This window comes from Pinus tabuliformis, chromosome 5_1 (assembly GCF_031772625.1).
Source record: "Pinus tabuliformis cultivar Carrire ecotype Pingquan chromosome 5_1, CPIR1, whole genome shotgun sequence".
NCBI lineage: Eukaryota > Viridiplantae > Streptophyta > Pinopsida > Pinales > Pinaceae > Pinus > Pinus tabuliformis.
In genome coordinates, this window is record NC_142305.1 from 244,039,904 (window position 1) to 244,057,398 (window position 17,495).

Below are 17,495 nucleotides of genomic sequence, written 5' to 3' on the forward strand. Positions count from 1 at the left end.
TCTTACTTATCTTCTTATAACAATTAGTTATCTTCACGTAAACATATATTTTATCTTATATTCACTTTATCAACACATTCATATAAGTTCCCACATCATATAAACAATAGAAATGCAATTTATATCCAATACATTCAATGCACAAAACAGGAAACAGATACACAAAAATGATGTAAAACTTCTCTTTATTACTTCTCCAAAGGTTACATACTCGACCCGCCCTACGCACTCAGCTGCAGACTACTAGGCCTCTGTGCACTCAGCTGCAGAGCCTTCTCCTACTCTACGACCCAAAGACTCGACTTGATACTTAGATAAGACTCAATCCTTCATCATTAGATCTTACTAACTTTGGTTAACTGATTTACAACTTAGAACCTTGCTCTATTTATACAATCCCATGATCCGGGAACCATGGGTAGATCTTTAAAGCTGACATTACATTACAAAAATGAGGGTGGACAGCCCTATGACTCATTTACAATCTTCGCGCTATACGCCTACAAAACGCGGAGTCTTTACATCGAATTTGGTCAAAATCTGGGCTTTAAGCCCCAAAACTTGCCTTGGGGGATCCCGTGCCCAACATCAAACAAAATTAGTTGTCAGAATAACAAAGAAAAGAAAACATGATACTTTGGAGACTATATCTGAATTCGGCTGGCAGGCTTAGGGAGATGTAAAATAAAAATCTCAAGAATCCTCTCAAGATTTAAGATCTTTTGTTAATTACAATCAATACAATTTGAATGAGATTGCAACTTCATATGATAATATTTTACAAAAAAATAAAGTTTTGGAGGAAAAATTGAAGAAAAATGAATTGTTCAATGAAGAAAACTAGCAGAGGAATTATGCCACTTTATTTCAAGGATTTGTTGTGTAAATGGAAATTATGCAGAAAAATTACAGAAAGAATTAAAAGAACTGAATGCAAAACATGAACAGGAAATTCAAGAATTGAAAAAATTACATGAAGATCAAACCCAAATCTGGAAGCAAGCAAAAAAAAAAAAAAAAAATATATATATATATATATATATATATATATATATATATATAATGAGATTGTGGTCACAGTATTGAAAGAGAAAAATGAATCTCTTAAGAATCAACTGCATCAGAATCAACAAGCACCACTGAGTTTGGAATTTTTTAAGGAACACGCTTTACATATTTGTATAATTTTAAGGAAAAATCAATTAAACTTCTACAAAAATATGAATAAAATCTCAAGGTTTTATCAAGAAATTACGAATTTAAATGAAAGAATTGATTCATTGGTAGAAGAAGAAAAAACAATTAAAAACAAATTTATGAGCTTGCATCCTTAATGAAATTCCAAAAGTTTCTAAGACAGATAAAATATTGATGAGCTTGCATCCTTAATTCGCACGGAGAAAGAGGAAAAATAAATCAGAGCATGCATACAAACAACATATGAGAAATGTTTAACAATTTGGTAAAAATGAACAAACTTTATAGAATAATTTGACCTATATGGTGCTAAGTCATTAAAGCAAGTAGTTCCAAGAGAATTAAAATATTCTACGAAAGATCTTGTTGCCAAGGACCAGGTAGAAACAAAAAACATTAAAGTTTGGAAACAACAAACTTTCCAAAAATTTATGCAACTTTCTTTTGAACAAATCAAGCTTATTGGCAAATTTGAGGTCAAATATCAAAAGAAGAAGAAAAAGGCCCAATGATTGATTTCCAGTTGTCATATCAACATCAATCAATTTCCTTCCATTTATTTCTCTGCAATGTACCAAATATATTCACAATGAGCAACTTATATCGAACTACATGCACCTCACCTGCTACTTAGTCTCAATTACGAATAATTTGAAGATGAGGAAAGTGTTGAACATTGGATAAACCAATGCTCCCCGTGTGTTTTGTGACAAGTACTAACCGCCTCTCATGGATCCTTATCGTTGGCGATGTGATCATTGACTAACACCTACAGGTTTTGGTGCAATGACAATCGTGATTCCAACAAGTGGTATCAGAGCGCAGGTCGCAAGTTCAATACACACTCAACTCGCATTGGGGGAGATTGTTGGACATTGGATAAACCAACACTCTCCATGTGTTTCATGACATGGATTAACCGCCTCTCATGGATCCTTATCTCTGGTGATGTGATCGTTGACTAAAACACATTGTTTTTTTCTATAACGCTAATTGTGATTCCAACTGAAAGGATGCTTGCTTCTCTGCTAGATATCAATTGAACAAAGATAGAATTTTTATTTTTAGAATTAAGTATTTACTTTCAAAAAATCTGTTGATTTTCTTAAATCAAGAGTTATTTTATTACTTTTGAGTATTTATAGACCCTTATGTGTTGGTGCAAAGGATCAAGAATCAATGAAGACTACAAACTTGAATGTTTTTAATCAATTTTGAATTACCAGCTTTTTTGAAGACCATTTTCAGTGTTAATGTGTGATGAGCTATGAGATTTATGTCAACATATCATTTTAATTACTTAATAAATGTCTCTGATATTACTCTATGACTTATGCTATTTGATTCTGAATGAATATTTGATAATTATGTTTAAGATTCCTTATGACAATGTTGCAATCTACATCCTTTTATCATCACGAATTAAAAATTTGTTAATTTACTTATTATCGGTTGATCATTGCAATCTAGTATTCAAATATAGGCATATTTTCTCTCGTCTACAACATATAAATTGTTATTTATTTACTTTAGATTATGCATGCATACATATTTCAGAAAATACCAAAAACATGTTTGAATAGAATGAAAACCTGAAAATATTTTCGAAGTTTCTTTTTATATCTTCAGTCAAAACTTATCTATTTAGTTTTATGGATTCAATTGCAATTAGGATTTTAAATCTCATGATATTCTGCATGGTATTATGCTCATTTAAATCCTTTAATTGTTATTTTTTAGATTAGTTAAATCATTGTAGCAGACTATGTTCATATTTTGTAAGTTATTAGAATATATTACATATTTTTTCTTAAATTAATTATAGTTTTTCTTAGTTTAATTTTAGTTTTATATAGGAAACCAATTCTTTGTTACAAAGGGTATACTGCAATACCAAATGAAAAAAATTCTAACTAGAACTTTGATTGGCCAAATACTCACTTGCTCCAGGAGGATTTTTTCCACCTGTCAACAATTCCTTATGTAAATTGGATGCAAACATAGCGGTTGTTGGAGTCATGATTGTCACTTGATCCTTCTTGACATTGGTAATACTTATAATATAGCAGACTCATCTATTTCTTATTATAATGTTTATCATTGTATAGGGCACAATGGAGTTACTATTATTTTCAACATTGTGCTACAAGTTTCACCAAGAGGGTACATTCCAATAGCTTTTGTTGCAGTATTGTTACTTGTAATGTATGTGTGTCATTATTTCCATGCAAATAGTTATGTGTATGGGATGGAGTATAAGGTGACACATGATTTCATGTTCAACCTGGGTTCGACATTGGGTGTACCCAATGTTCCGGGAAAAATTTCTTATACACATAACTAGCACAAGGAGTTGTGGCAATATTTGCACATTTCATCAAAAACTTCCCTGTCATTCACTATGTTCTTGTATTAATCCATGTCAAGTATTTAGTTGTGAATACAACTACAACTAGAGAACTCTTCTTATTTAACCACATTGATACCAAAGGAAAAAAATGTAGAAATAGATTACTAAGTATGGTTGTAGAGATAAATAGACAGGAAATGTGGGCTTTGAGAATCAGTTACTAAAATTCCAGAAATACTTTATAGTGTCAGATAACATATACACTCATGATATCAATAATTGACCTGAGACTCAAGAAAATAATTGTGATTGTGCACACAGTATCGTATTTTGATAGCCTCTTGGACAGAGCCAAATTTAGTCTTCTTTATTTGTTCTTTATATTGAGTCAGTTCAGTATCAAGTTTCTTAATCTTCTCATTACTTGTGTCAAAACTCTTATTAATATGCATGCATAGGAAACACAAATAAAATAATTAAACTCATATGCATTGCCTGCAAATTATCATCTAAAAGAGACTTTTCAAGATATATTTATGTAACAACTTGTTTAATAGGATATGATTTGATTCTAATTTTAAACTACACATATATTGGTTTCAAATAAGTTAAATATGTAACAATAATGACAACAAGCAATTAATTGAGCTTATTCTTCAATTATTTACCAAACCAATTGAAAAAAATAACTTACAATCTAGACAGTAGTCTTGAACTAGTCGCCAAATCAATTACAAAAAAATAGCTTACACTATGGGCAGTAGCTTGAAGCATTACAAGAAGGGGCTTCTGGTCTATATTTTTCTTAAAGGAAAACATATTCAATAGCTTCTCTGATACATAAAATTCCATGAGAAATGGGAAACACATGGATGAATAGATTGTAACAAATGCCCTTACCTCACTAAGGAAGGGGAGTCATTACTGGTGAATCTGATCCCCATTATCCGCTCCTAGAAACAGGACTAGGAGGGTTGCACCCTCAGTTTTCTTTTCTTTTATTTTCCATCGGCTTTGGTGCATTTTCGTCCTTACCTTTCTCGCTCACAGAGGATGGCAATCACCAATTGCATGTTGTCACGCGGCGGTCAACCACGGGCTCGCCAACTCAACGGATGGGTGGTCATGGCATACACATCTCTTACTTCACAACATCATCTTGATCCTGACTCTTGACTTCCCGACCTAGTCGCGATCAGTTCATCCTATATCTTGTAACTTGGGCTCCCTCCAACCACCGAACCTTTAACCCAATCATTTGGCATATCACTCGCACGTCCTTCTACTGCTCATACAACCAAACCTCCCAACCTTAGACTAAGTTACAGTTGGCACCACTTTTCTTATGTTATTATCCAAGTATTACTCCATCCTCTGATCTCTAGGTTATTCGCCTAGCTGCGTGGTCCCAATAGATAATCCACGCCTGATGTCCAATCGTGCAAGAAGAGAATTCAGATACTCCAATCGGAATTTTTCCCACATACTCATGGTTTCGCCCCTTTGCTCTAAAATAAATGCCCTTCCTTATTATTCAAGAATGGATTGGTCATGGGTCTTTGACTCTGCACCATGCAAAGCCTTCAATGGAGATTTATGCACTCTCCCCAAAGACCAGATCTACTACTGCATGAACTACCACAAGCTAATCCTCTTGACTGTGGCCTGCTCTTAGGGATCCATTCAGCTTCTAGATATACATCAGGACCTCTCCACTCCATCGAATTCATACTAAGATGTTCCACGATGTTACCCCTTATGAGCTTGGGGGATAACTATATTGAGGGGTTACTATCCTGTGGGCCTTCCTTGCCCTTGGGTAGGGGATTCCTCGCATGGCAGTGTAGGAGCTCCTACATCTCTTGTCTATCAAAAGCCTGGAGCCACCTTACGATGGGCTTCCACCTAGCCCGCCATACACCAACTATTCTAGAATCCTCACAAACTCTCTCAACAACTCCTCCAAACTGCTCATGGGTAGCCAGAGCATTTGGCTAATGGCGGGGGGTTGTGGCCCTCATTGCCAAATTCCCTGTGGTGGGAATAGACTTGTGCACAAGCAAGGCTAAAGCCTATGGAAGTATGACAACAAGTCATGATCATCCCCGGGACACTCCCTTGATCTTTTGCATATTGCTTTCCTGTCGGAACAACACTTTGTAAACAGATACCTTAATGTAAACATTGACCAACTCAGGAAAACATAGGGTCTCTCTTATCAATTTGTACATTAATACAAAGGGTCTCAGAACCCACTTCTTCTAACTGATCATGGTTTTCAACTGGAATAGATCATTGAGCTCCTTAACTTCAATTATTAAATTATTTATGATATCATTAAGCATTTAGGCAACACTGTTATGGGACTCTTCTCCACTCTGAACTTCAAACACTCTATGATTACTATTGTTTAGGATATTAACTTATTTACTTTTTCATGTAAGCATAGCACACATGTACCCATGCATAATAATAACCACAATCAATATACAAATTAGGGAAATATCCCTTCACAATTGCATCATAGATATATACACAACAACACATATTATAGTCCATGTTTATCCATATCTATTATAATGGCAATGCAGCATAACCCAATAATTGCAAACAATAATCATACAATATCTTTTCGTTTGTAGTGAAACTGAGTCTGACCCTCTATTCACATCCTCTTTTCTGAATGCCTCCCTTTCTTTTGGGGCAAGCTTCCTGCCCCACCATTGTTGTTACATCCTTGTTGGTGCAGTCCTTCATAAATTATGTTCTCTTTTGCTTCTTGGATTATCTCAAGCAAGCATGGGCATGAGTACTTTCCTCAGCCCATTTAATTTCAGGAACTAGACCCTTTACTTCATGCACTAGCCAACCTTTTAATGCATGTCCTCAATTTTAGGTTTTTCTTTGCACAATAAACCATATCATCCCTAGCAGCAATTCTCCATCCCCAGCTTTGGAATTCATGTCCCAAGATGCAATCCCCTTTTTTTTGTTATTCCAAATATTGCAAAATATTTACATCCTTTTTACAATGTGGCTCATACCATAACCGTGAGTGGGACTATCACGTAGATAATAAAATTTTACTCAAATTCTGAAAACTAACAATCACCACAAACCCTTTTCTGTTGTTTATCCTTGTTCCCTGATCTGATGTAAAGTGGAGCAAATGTCAAAGTGCTCCAACTGTTTTCTTATTTGTTATAAGAAATAAAATTTCTATTAAAATAATAACTGGAAATATCAGTAAACAACCAAGGAAAATAGTGCAATGTTTTTTCCTATTTAAATAAAAAAACAAAGACACAAATGTCATTTTGGAAAAGGCTAGGTAAAAGTCAATTTTGCAAAAAAAAACTTGTTTTTCCATCCTACGTAAATAAATACCAATAAAAATAGGTTTAAAAAAAAAAAAAAAATTGATATTATCAAAAGCTAATGGCTTTCTTGGATTAATAATAATCTATAAAATTACACTTAGAAATTAAAATTGAATATCTTGGAATGATTTTCAAAATACTTAGGTTTATTTTATCTTTGTTTTTAGGAATTAGTTAGGCCTAAATTTTCCATATATTGTAATTGGTTTCTTATTAAATTTAGTTATATGTTTTTCTGTATGGGATTAATGGTTTTTCAATCTGTGTTCTCGATTTGACATCAAAGGGATAGGTGAAACAAAGTTGTGTAACTTGTGCATGTGAGCTTGAGCTATATATAATGTGTTAAAGAGTTGTGTTGTGATGATTTCATCTTCATACATATCATTTCAACTAAATAAACTAAAAACTATGTGCACACAATTCATGTATACAAATAAGTAGTGACATGCCACCACATGGCTCTTATTAGTTTAAGTTTTTATTGAATCAAAAAATCCAAAGCCAAGTCTCTTAAATGAACAATTACTATTAATAATCATAAATTAATTTATATTAATAATCATTAATCATTTTATATAAAAAATAAATGGCACCAATAGGATGTCTAATCTTGTAAGTTATAGTCATGGTTTAATTAGTTTTATATAGGTAGGAATTTTAAAATTTAACCTTGTAATTTTTTATTTAGGTTATGATATCCCTTTTGGTAAGATTAACCTATGATAACATATTTTTATGCTTAAAAAAATACTAAATAATATTCATGTAAATTAGTACAAAATCAATATTTTACACTATTAGTATAGATCCATGTTAATCTCGGATCTATCAAGCACCAAGAAGGATCAAATCTCTTGAGATGTAAACATTTTTTAAAGTGAAAAGATATTTGATCCCTCTCGGAGCTTGATAGATATGAGGTTAAGATGGATATAGGCTAGGTTTTGTATACACATACCATATCTAGGCTAGATCCATCTCTCCCCCTCTCTTTATTCCCTCCTCTACTTTCTCCATCCCCCTCTTCTTCTCTCTCTTCCTTTCTCTCCCCGATCTCTCTCTCTACCCTCATCTATGTCATTATTTCCCTCCCTCTCTCCTTCTCTCTCCCCCTCTCTCCACCTTCATCTTTATGTCTCCCTCTCTCTTTTCCCTTTCTCTCCCTCTCTCACATCTCTCTATCTTCTCTCCTATCATCTCTCCCTCTATTTCCATCTCTACTTCACTCCATCTCTCTCTACCTCTCTCTCTATGTCTTTTTTCTTCATTCCCCCTCTCTCCCCTTCCAACTCCATCCTTCTCTCCCTCCCTCTCTCCTCTATCTCTCATCTCTCTCCCTCTCTCTTACAAAGCCCTCTCTCTCCTACCCATCACTCTCTCTACTCTCCAACTCTATCAATATCTCAATCCCCCTCTCCCCTTCTCTCTCTCCATCCACATGATGAAGAATTTTCACCCTATGTAATCAATTCTATACGTAATGTCTAAAATATTTTACATTTTAATATTTTATTGTGAAATGAGTTATGGTTTTTCCCCATGTGGTATTGATAAGTCATGATATTGATCGATGGTATTATAACAAAACCTATTTACAAGTTAATATTATCCATGGCAAAGTGAGGGTGAATATCCATGATTAAGAAACTTGTTATATTGTAACTGTATTGTTAGTATTAAGTTTTTATGTCCTTATTAATTAAATTTAAATATGGTTATGGAATCATTATTAGTCCTGAAAATTTGTTGATCACTATTAGTTTAACATTGACCAATGCAAATTATGTTTAACTTTGAAAAATAAATATTTATTTTTCAATAATTATTAAAAAAATAATTTTCAATTGGAGTATTTTCAATTTTCACTTATCCAGAAATGTACTTATCCACTTCACATCTCAGTTTATTAGTGACTGCGAAAGAAAGGCTATAGGATGATTTGTCTATCAACTATTATTAATTTAGCATTGACCAATGTAACTTTTAATTATTTATGCAATTTTTCCAAGAGCATAATTTCTAACTTGAGTTGGAGGGGCTAAGCAAAATAAAATTATGATATAACAAATTGAATTTTATTGTTTTTATGAATTATTTTATATAAAAAACAAATGGCAAGTTTTATATTATTAATTTTTTTTTGAAAAATAGGTTTTTCTTTTTGGATATAAAGATTCAAAAATATAACCATGTAAGTTTTTTTTTTAAGTATGATAATATTTTTGGAATGATTAACCATTAATAACATATTGTTTATGCTTGAAAAAATATTAAATAATATTTATATAAATTATTACAAATTAGTATTTTGTATTGATATAAGTTAATTATGTGATGACATTGTAATATTTAGCAAATTATAGCAATTTTTATATTTATATTATTTCAAAATTTTAATTAAAAAATTATTAAATATATATAATAAAAAATTTGAGAAATAAATATTAATATTGATTTGAAAATAAGCTTATGTTAATTGTAATAATCTCCTCTACCATAATATTTCAAAAACTTAATTTGTAATACATTTACTCTATTTTCCATTTAATCATAAATAATTATTTAATGTAATTATAGTAAGAATAATGATCATTATTAAAATAATCTCATAATTTAAAGGTGGAATAACATGTGAAGCACATTTCAATGAACTCTTAATTTTTGTAAGAAACTATGATGGGATTAATGTTTCTTCTAAAATTTTATCCATACATCTATCTCTATTTTCTTCCAAGATAATCTAGTCCATTAATTACTTTTCTTAGTGGTATTGAAATGTACTTCATTATTATATTTATAAATTTGTTCATTTAATGCAATTACAAATTTGTTCATTTAATACAATTATAGTAAAACTAATAATCATTATTTAGATAATCTCCTAAGTTAAAAATAAAATAAAATAAAATGTGAACAAATATATTTAAATAAACTCATAACTTTGGCAACAAATGATAAATTAAGAATAATATTTTGATCAGAATTATCCATACTCTAATCTCTTTTTTGCTCCAAACTTATCTAACTGCATATTATATTTACATTTACTTATAAATACACACTTTTTAAGTGTGCCATATGGATCATAAATCAATAGTAAGACACTTGGATTTATACGTGGGACAATGCTGATACAATCTTTTGGTTTTTTCATCAATCAGATGTAAAGACAGACATTAGATATCAAGATAATTAAGGCTTCTTTCAGAAAAAATTGTTACAGACATAGATCTTGGCAGTATAATAGGTCACTCATTGATAGTGTTTGCATGTCGAATTGTAATTTGTAGACGTATAGCACTTCCAATATCATCAATTCTGTGGAATTCTGGTCGAATCGTGCTGCTGATCGCTATTAACAATCTCAATTGCAAGTGCAGAGCTTCAAAATTCGTGGTTTCTTGTCGTATTCAAACTTCAAGCACTGAGGCTCGTAAATTTTTACATGGATTTAGGTAACTAAAATCTGCCACCTATTTCTTGAAAACGTGGTACTTCCAGCATCATCAATTCTGTGGAATTCTGGCCGAATGGTCCTTCTGATCTCCATTAACAATGTCATTTGCAGGATTCAAACGTACATTGCAAGAGCAAGGCTTCAAAACTGGGGGCTTCTTGGTGTGTTCCAACTTTAAGCAATGAGGCACGTAAGTTTTTACGAACTTCTCATTAACGTGGGCATACTTGGGATTCTGTGGTCGATACTGACAATCCCTGACTTTCAAATTTTCCAATACACATCTCATAAATAGCCTGGTTTTGCTACACATAGCCATTAACGACATGAGAGACGAGCTGGGCTTCTTGCAGTAAAGCTGAGGGTAGAGGAGAAGAGATTCCAGCTTTAACTCTTCTAACCACGCCATGTGGCCTGCTATTAGGTCTGTAGTCTCCTTCAGCTGAATGAAGGCATCTATCACTCCTTGCAATTCCCTCTTTCGGTTGGCTTCTTCGGGGCAAGCGCCAGAAATGTGAGACGAATCGATCAATGTGTTGTTATATATATTCATAATACCATTAATAATGGAGGCATCGTTATTATTATTATTACCGTTGCAACCATCGCTGTCACTGGGTGGGTCATTGTCATCATGATGATTAGCATTAATGTATCTGTGGTAGGCGTCGTTCAGGCGGCCATAGAGCACGTCCAGTGCAGTCGCGTTGAAGATGTGAGCGAGATGCAGATGCCAACATAGCAAGAAATTGTATTCTGTTTTGAATATGACAGAAAACGGATTCGGGGCAACTGTGCTTGTTTGGGTATGCCCATAATTTTGCGTGCTGTAGTTACCATTATTGCATTGAGTTTCAGAAGGAGATGCCATCTTCTTGTGGATGGATTTTGCGTTTTCAAGGGCTTTGAGGATTGCTTTGCTCGTAAAATATAATCGAACTCTGGTGGTATGCTTGATATATAGTTTTCCTAGAGGTGCAACGCCTCGAAACGATACGATAATATAGATACTACTTGTTCCAATTAATGCCATGTGTATAGCACGTCGAACCAGGTATTTCTATTGATATTGTTTGGGAATTTAGTTAATAATGGTTATGAATAATTGTTTAGTTCAGGTAACCAGGGATAAGACATTGTTTTTGAATTTTTTAATATATTAATAATATTTTATTAAAAGGTTACTTAAATTAATTTCATTTATACAACTCTACGTAAAACATAACTTCATTTTTAAATCTAATTAAAATAGCAACATTTTTTAAAAAATATTGAAATCGGAGATAGAAAAATCCGTGTTATACATTGTTTAAAATTGTTTAAAATGTTAAACAATTATATGATTTTTTTGTAACAATTATATGCTTTTCTATTCGCTGGGACTTTTGCCATATTATCCAATCTTGTCACGTGTCCAAGTCAAACCTGAACTTTGACTTACTCTAACTTCTGCATATGAGCTCAGATTTGAGTGTCGTTCACACCGTTAGAATCAGAATGACGAGAACTACAATTTAAAGCTAAGATTATCAAGATTCTGACACTTTGGTATTTTGGCAAATTTTGAGCTCCTCATCACTTTTCCCCACCAAAAATCTTTTGGTCTCCAAAAATTTCAAATCATCAATCAACTATATGCAATGTGTTTGAAACATCTTCTTTGTCTCCTTCACCTTTGTTCTTTGGAGTTTGAACGATGAAGTCATTACTTGCATCTGTAATTGACATTATCGAGTTTACAATGAAGCAATTTACTTTCCAAGAGTTTAAAATACTCCTTAGACAAGTTGACATGGAATTGCCAAGATGGTTTAGGCAAATTGCTTCTTTCAAATCGATTACATAATGATGATTACAAAACCCATTACAAAAACTTAGGCACAATTCCTCTCTCTCACATCACCTCAAAATGGCTACAAATCCCCTTGATGGCCATTTAAAACACTTTATGTTTTATTGTTTCTTGCCATCATATTGTTAGGTACAAATGATGGGGTTAGTGATCTAAGTACCATAAAGCACTAGAAATTTTAGTTAAAGTTCTTTCCGAAGACTCATAATTTAACAAATCTATTTGATTTGGATTTGGAATGATGTTACCACTACGTGTTTCACCTTTGCTGCAGTTGATGCCTTCAACATGTTCAAAGTGCCTTCAACTGCTAGATCGATGAGTGTTGCCTTCGGATCATCAACTTTATCGATGATATTTGGACATGCCAAGTGAAACACTCCCCTGCAACCATTAATGGTCGTTGCCAAACTCTCATGATATCTTCTGAAAAGATGACACTCATGTCTTCTGAGGTCTACGTAAGATCTATTCATTGTAATGTGACTCTCTCGTTGCAATAAGAGAAAGAGTTCCTCACTTCTTTCAACATTTCTCGCACAATGGCCAAATTACGTTTTGTCAGTTCATGCACATATTCTTGCTATAAAATATGGAGCCGACATGTAAGATGCGCTGGCCTCTGCTCATTTTCTGTTTACTTTGAAGAGCGTGCTCTTGGCAAACTTCTAGATTCCATTCTTTCAACAATGGACAATAATTTGATATATCTGTGAGAGCATTATCAGGTTATTTGTTGGCTTTAATTTGATATATCTGTGAGAGCATTATCAGGTTATTTGTTGGCTTTAATTTGATATATCTATGAGAGCATTTTTGGGTTGGTTGTGGCAATAATTTGAGGCATATTCAACCCTTTTGGAAGACTTTTGTTGATGAATTATGAGGCTTAATCTCAACCTTCCTCGGGTATTTATTCACCCTTGTTTCAAGAACTTTGTGAATCAATTTCAAGGACAATTTTTGGCATCAATTTTGTAGGATTTCAAAGTTTATTGAGGCCTCTTCTAGGGTCTGTCCTAAAGTAGACATGACAACTTTTTTAGGGAAATCTGAAGTAAAAGCAGTTGAGTTGTTTCAAAAGAATTTTTTTGGTGGATCCATGACAACTAAAAGCTATGTTTTTAGGGCTTGGATTAGCACAATGTCTAGAGCTTAATAACTTATTTTTGTGATTGATTTTGGATTGAGTTTGTGACAAATTTCAGTGACATCCTCACATTTACTTCTAAGGTGGATTTAGAGCAGATCTAAGCCTTAATCTTTTTGAAGTTGTTCATGGCTTGGTTTTGTGGTGTTTAAAGTACAGGCTTAGGTATCCTCTGATGCAAAGTTGTTATCTCTCTAGGGAAAATCAGAGATTTCATATCAGCCTCTTCTTTGTGGCTATTCAAGCATAGATCTAAGCATTAACAATAGTTTTTTATGGATTTTTGCTTCACTGTAAAAAGTCAGGTCGAAGATCAACATTGGAGACTCAATCTGGCACTTTTTATGACGGAGATATGAAGCAATATGTGTGGCCGAGTATTTTTGTGATCAAAAAACTAAATTGTGAGATCACATTTGAATCTTGAATCGGAGATCAACATTGGAGACTTGATTTGGCACTTCTTATGACAAAGATCTGAAGCAATTTGTGGTGGTTGAGTAGTTTTGTGATCAGAAAACTAAATTGTGAGATCACAATTGAAGCTTGAGTTGGCATCAAAGGATTGGGTTTTTGGAATCTTCTTGAAGGTTGATTAAGGTCTTTGGTAACTCTATTCCAAGATGTTTAAAGGCTGAGAGTATAGAACTTGTTGAATTGAAGTAGAGGTGCAACTTGTCGAAGACACATTCCAGTGATCCAAAGGAAGTTCAAAAAGGGGGTATACTATATAGAGACAATCATATTCCTCTTCAAGTGAGATTGTGAGTCATCGCAGAGGCATAATCAAGGCAAGGTCAAGGTAGTAGCAATCTCTCACACTGAGGGAATCTGTGACATCATCAATTGTGAAATTAGAGGTATGATCTATTTGTAACATTAAGAGGCAACTATGAAGTTTTGAAGGTCTTGCAAAGTTTAGGTCACCATTTCATATATGAAGCATGCATCAATTGTAAAGGAGTTTACTTAATATCTTTGTAAGTAGGTCATTGTCCCTGGAGCGGGAGCTCACAATATATTTTTCTATTTTATATTTTCAGGGTGGTTGGGTGGTGCAAGGCAAGAGAGTAAAGTCTCCTTCAGGTCGAAGCCTAAAAACACTTCAAGGTGATAGGATGGTGCTAGGGCAAGTTGGAACGTGCAAAGTGTTGAAAAATCTTTTCAATTGGAACAATAAAATTGGGGCACTAGAGCGTCCTTGTAGTTAGAGCTGGTAAAACCAGAGTGCAAAAGCATCCTTTAAAGAGTTGGAACTTCTGATAAATTGAATGATTTTCTACCATACTAAGAAGTTGGTGCTTTCCTTTCAGTTGGAGCTTAGAAACATTTTACTCATAAATTATATTAGGAAATCATTCAATGGTTTTTCTCGAGGAAGGGTTTCCACCTAAAAATTTATTGTGTACTACTCTTGATGTGTTGATGATTATGTTTGATTTGATGTTAACATTCTGAAATTAAATAATTAACTAATTGTAAGTGAAATACTAATTCACCTCCTTAGTATTTCCAACACTAGCGTCTCTAATTAGAGAATATGCAAAGCAAAAACTGAAAGTCAAGACAGCCATAATGCATTATATAAATGAGATAAAAAATTCATTGACTTAAAATAACAAGCAAGCAAAAGCTACGGAGGGGCTTAGAATTTCCCAATCCTTGGAAGCATGGATAGATTACCAATATCACTAGATTTGTCAACATGACCTCTAACACCTCTATGCATGAGTGACACAATAAAAGTTCAGCATGAGCTCTAACACCTCCATGCATGAGTGACACAATAAAAGTTGATAGCACCAAGCATATGTTTGTGTTTTTTCACAAGGCTGTGAAATGCTTCAAAGATGCAAATGCTATACACCAACCTCCATCAACCATTGATGGGTGACATCGATGCCAATAGTTTCTTGATGAAGGGTAAGCTAGAGGCACAATAAAAGACTGAAACATTAGCAAGCAAGTGCATAATTCCAATCCAAGGCGCTCTTAACAAACTCGGTTAAGAAATTTATTACAATAACCTTTCCCAGCAAATGCAGTCCAAGGAGTATTGAAGATGATGTAAACATAATGTTCATCTAAGTTGCAATTAACAAACTGGATTAAGAATTTTTTTACAATAACCATCCCCCAACAAATGAAATTTGAGTACTGAAGGTGGTGTTAACATAATGTCCATTTAAGTTGCCATTAACAGACTGGATTGAGAAATTCTTTTGCAATAACCTTCCCCTGACAAACGCAGTATTGAAGATTATGTAAAATGGTAAAGAGATCGATAATGCATAAAAACAAGGGTTTAAAAATCATGTTGATAACTTGGTTGAAATAAGTAAGAAGAAACTAGAATCAAGACACATAGAAACCACCAGTACCCCACTGATAACATTTCATCAAATCAATTGTAATTTTATGTTGTAAAATTACTCTTTTTTCCAATTTTGTTTGGCTTTTGCCATTAGCCACTTCAAAGTTTTCCCAAACTAAATTTCCTATGACAAACGCAACTTCTTAATATACAATGAACTGACCTCTGAGTTACTAGTTAGTAATGCAGTAGGCGGTTACTACCATCTTCCATCGAGGAATACAGGGAAGATTGGGGTATCCCATGAAATTATTCTTTGGAAAAATATGTGTATATGTGTGTTTTGGGTGAAGAAAGAACTAGTGTTTGAATTGTATAATGGCTCGTCTTATAGATCTAGGAAAGTAATTAAGTGAAAAATTGAGTATAAATACACGGTTGTGCCTCATTTTAAATCTCTATATAGTGAGGTTTCAATGATTCTTGCAATATTCTCAGTCATCATTGGGATACCGGTACGTATATCTCTTTCTGTTTGTTATTGAAGATGAGTTAATGAGAAACATTCTGTGCAAATATCTGTACCTGTGTCAATCCTGCTTTTGGTGATGATATGTTGGCATCTGTTAATTTCTAAACTCACTATTATGGTTATTATTATTTCATTAATCTATTGCTGGGCATCCGAGCTGCCAGGGGTTCGCAGGCCCTCAGAAGGAATGTAAAGGATGTAAAGAAAGAAAAGCATACGAGGTTGCAGAATCATTGTCCCAATTATTTGACATAACGTCCAGATTAGTTTATTTCTATGTAAAATCAATTTAAAGTTGTCGCAAAGTGATCTACCTAAAGAGAGGCCATTGTATAAGTCATTAAAAGAAAAAGAACCCATGGAACCCTACTGATCCTGTTTTCCGAGGGTATGAGTTTGCTACGTGTGTTCTAAGATTAGTCAATACATCAAAGTATCTTGTTGAGGCTAATTAACAAATTTCATTGCCTGGGAAAGGGTAAAATTATTTAGCATATAAAATAAGGCTTAATTAGAAGGGAAAAGATTGATTTAACCAATTATGCTCAACTGTATCAACATTACTGAACAGATGTAATATTGTCGACCTTGCATAACAAGACAGCATGAAAAGAAAAGGGATGGCTACATATAACTGGACTGAAGAGGCTATTAAAAGGAAATTCGATAATAACATGTTTTTAACGAACTTACATTTGTGGTTCCTGTTATATTGAGGTCTGTCAATACATGAATCTATAACACCATTTCAACAGGGCCTAATGCCATGCAGTTAAATAGCTTCTTTGGACTTGAGCAACAGAATTAGTTTAGTGTTTTTACAAGTTTTCAACAACCGTAAATGTTTCCAAAACTAGCTTAAAACCAGGGACTGTCCCTTGCCAAGTAAAGTATTTGCATTCCTTGCAAGCTCAGAAAGAAAATAAGCAATCACTTACGCCTAATAAATCAAAAATAGTGTTAAAGAAAAACAAAAAAGAGACCCCTTTATTTTCCACTCAGAAGAAAAGGATATACATCTTATCCTTCCAAAGGACCAGAATAAGAAAGGCAGGTTATGTCAGACAGATGAAAAGTCTGGTACAAGTTGATTTTGAAACAGAAAGGGACTAATGAGGTCATCCCATTTTAGAAACCCAAAACAAACGACCATCCGGTGTAACTTGTCCCAGTATCTACAGAAGTGGTCCCCAAATGGGCTTAGAATAACTCATAGTCCTGACATTGCAAAGTCCGTGGCATCCACAAGAAAATCTGCAT

The 17,495-nt window shown here is 33.6% G+C and overlaps 1 protein-coding gene across 2 annotated transcripts in view; it reads right to left on the reverse strand.

Annotated features, from left to right (window-relative positions):
* Nucleotides 1-17,151: 17,151 nt before the first annotated feature.
* LOC149164327 (alanine--glyoxylate aminotransferase 2 homolog 1, mitochondrial-like) overlaps nt 17,152-17,495 on the reverse strand; it is a 67,150-nt gene continuing 66,806 nt past the window's right edge. For both annotated transcript variants that reach the window (XM_089432046.1, XM_089432045.1), the window contains exon 9: nt 17,152-17,489. In XM_089432046.1, the coding sequence (XP_089288172.1) occupies nt 17,446-17,489 (44 nt within the window). In that variant the 3' untranslated portion in view covers nt 17,152-17,445. The remainder of the gene's footprint in view (nt 17,490-17,495) is intronic.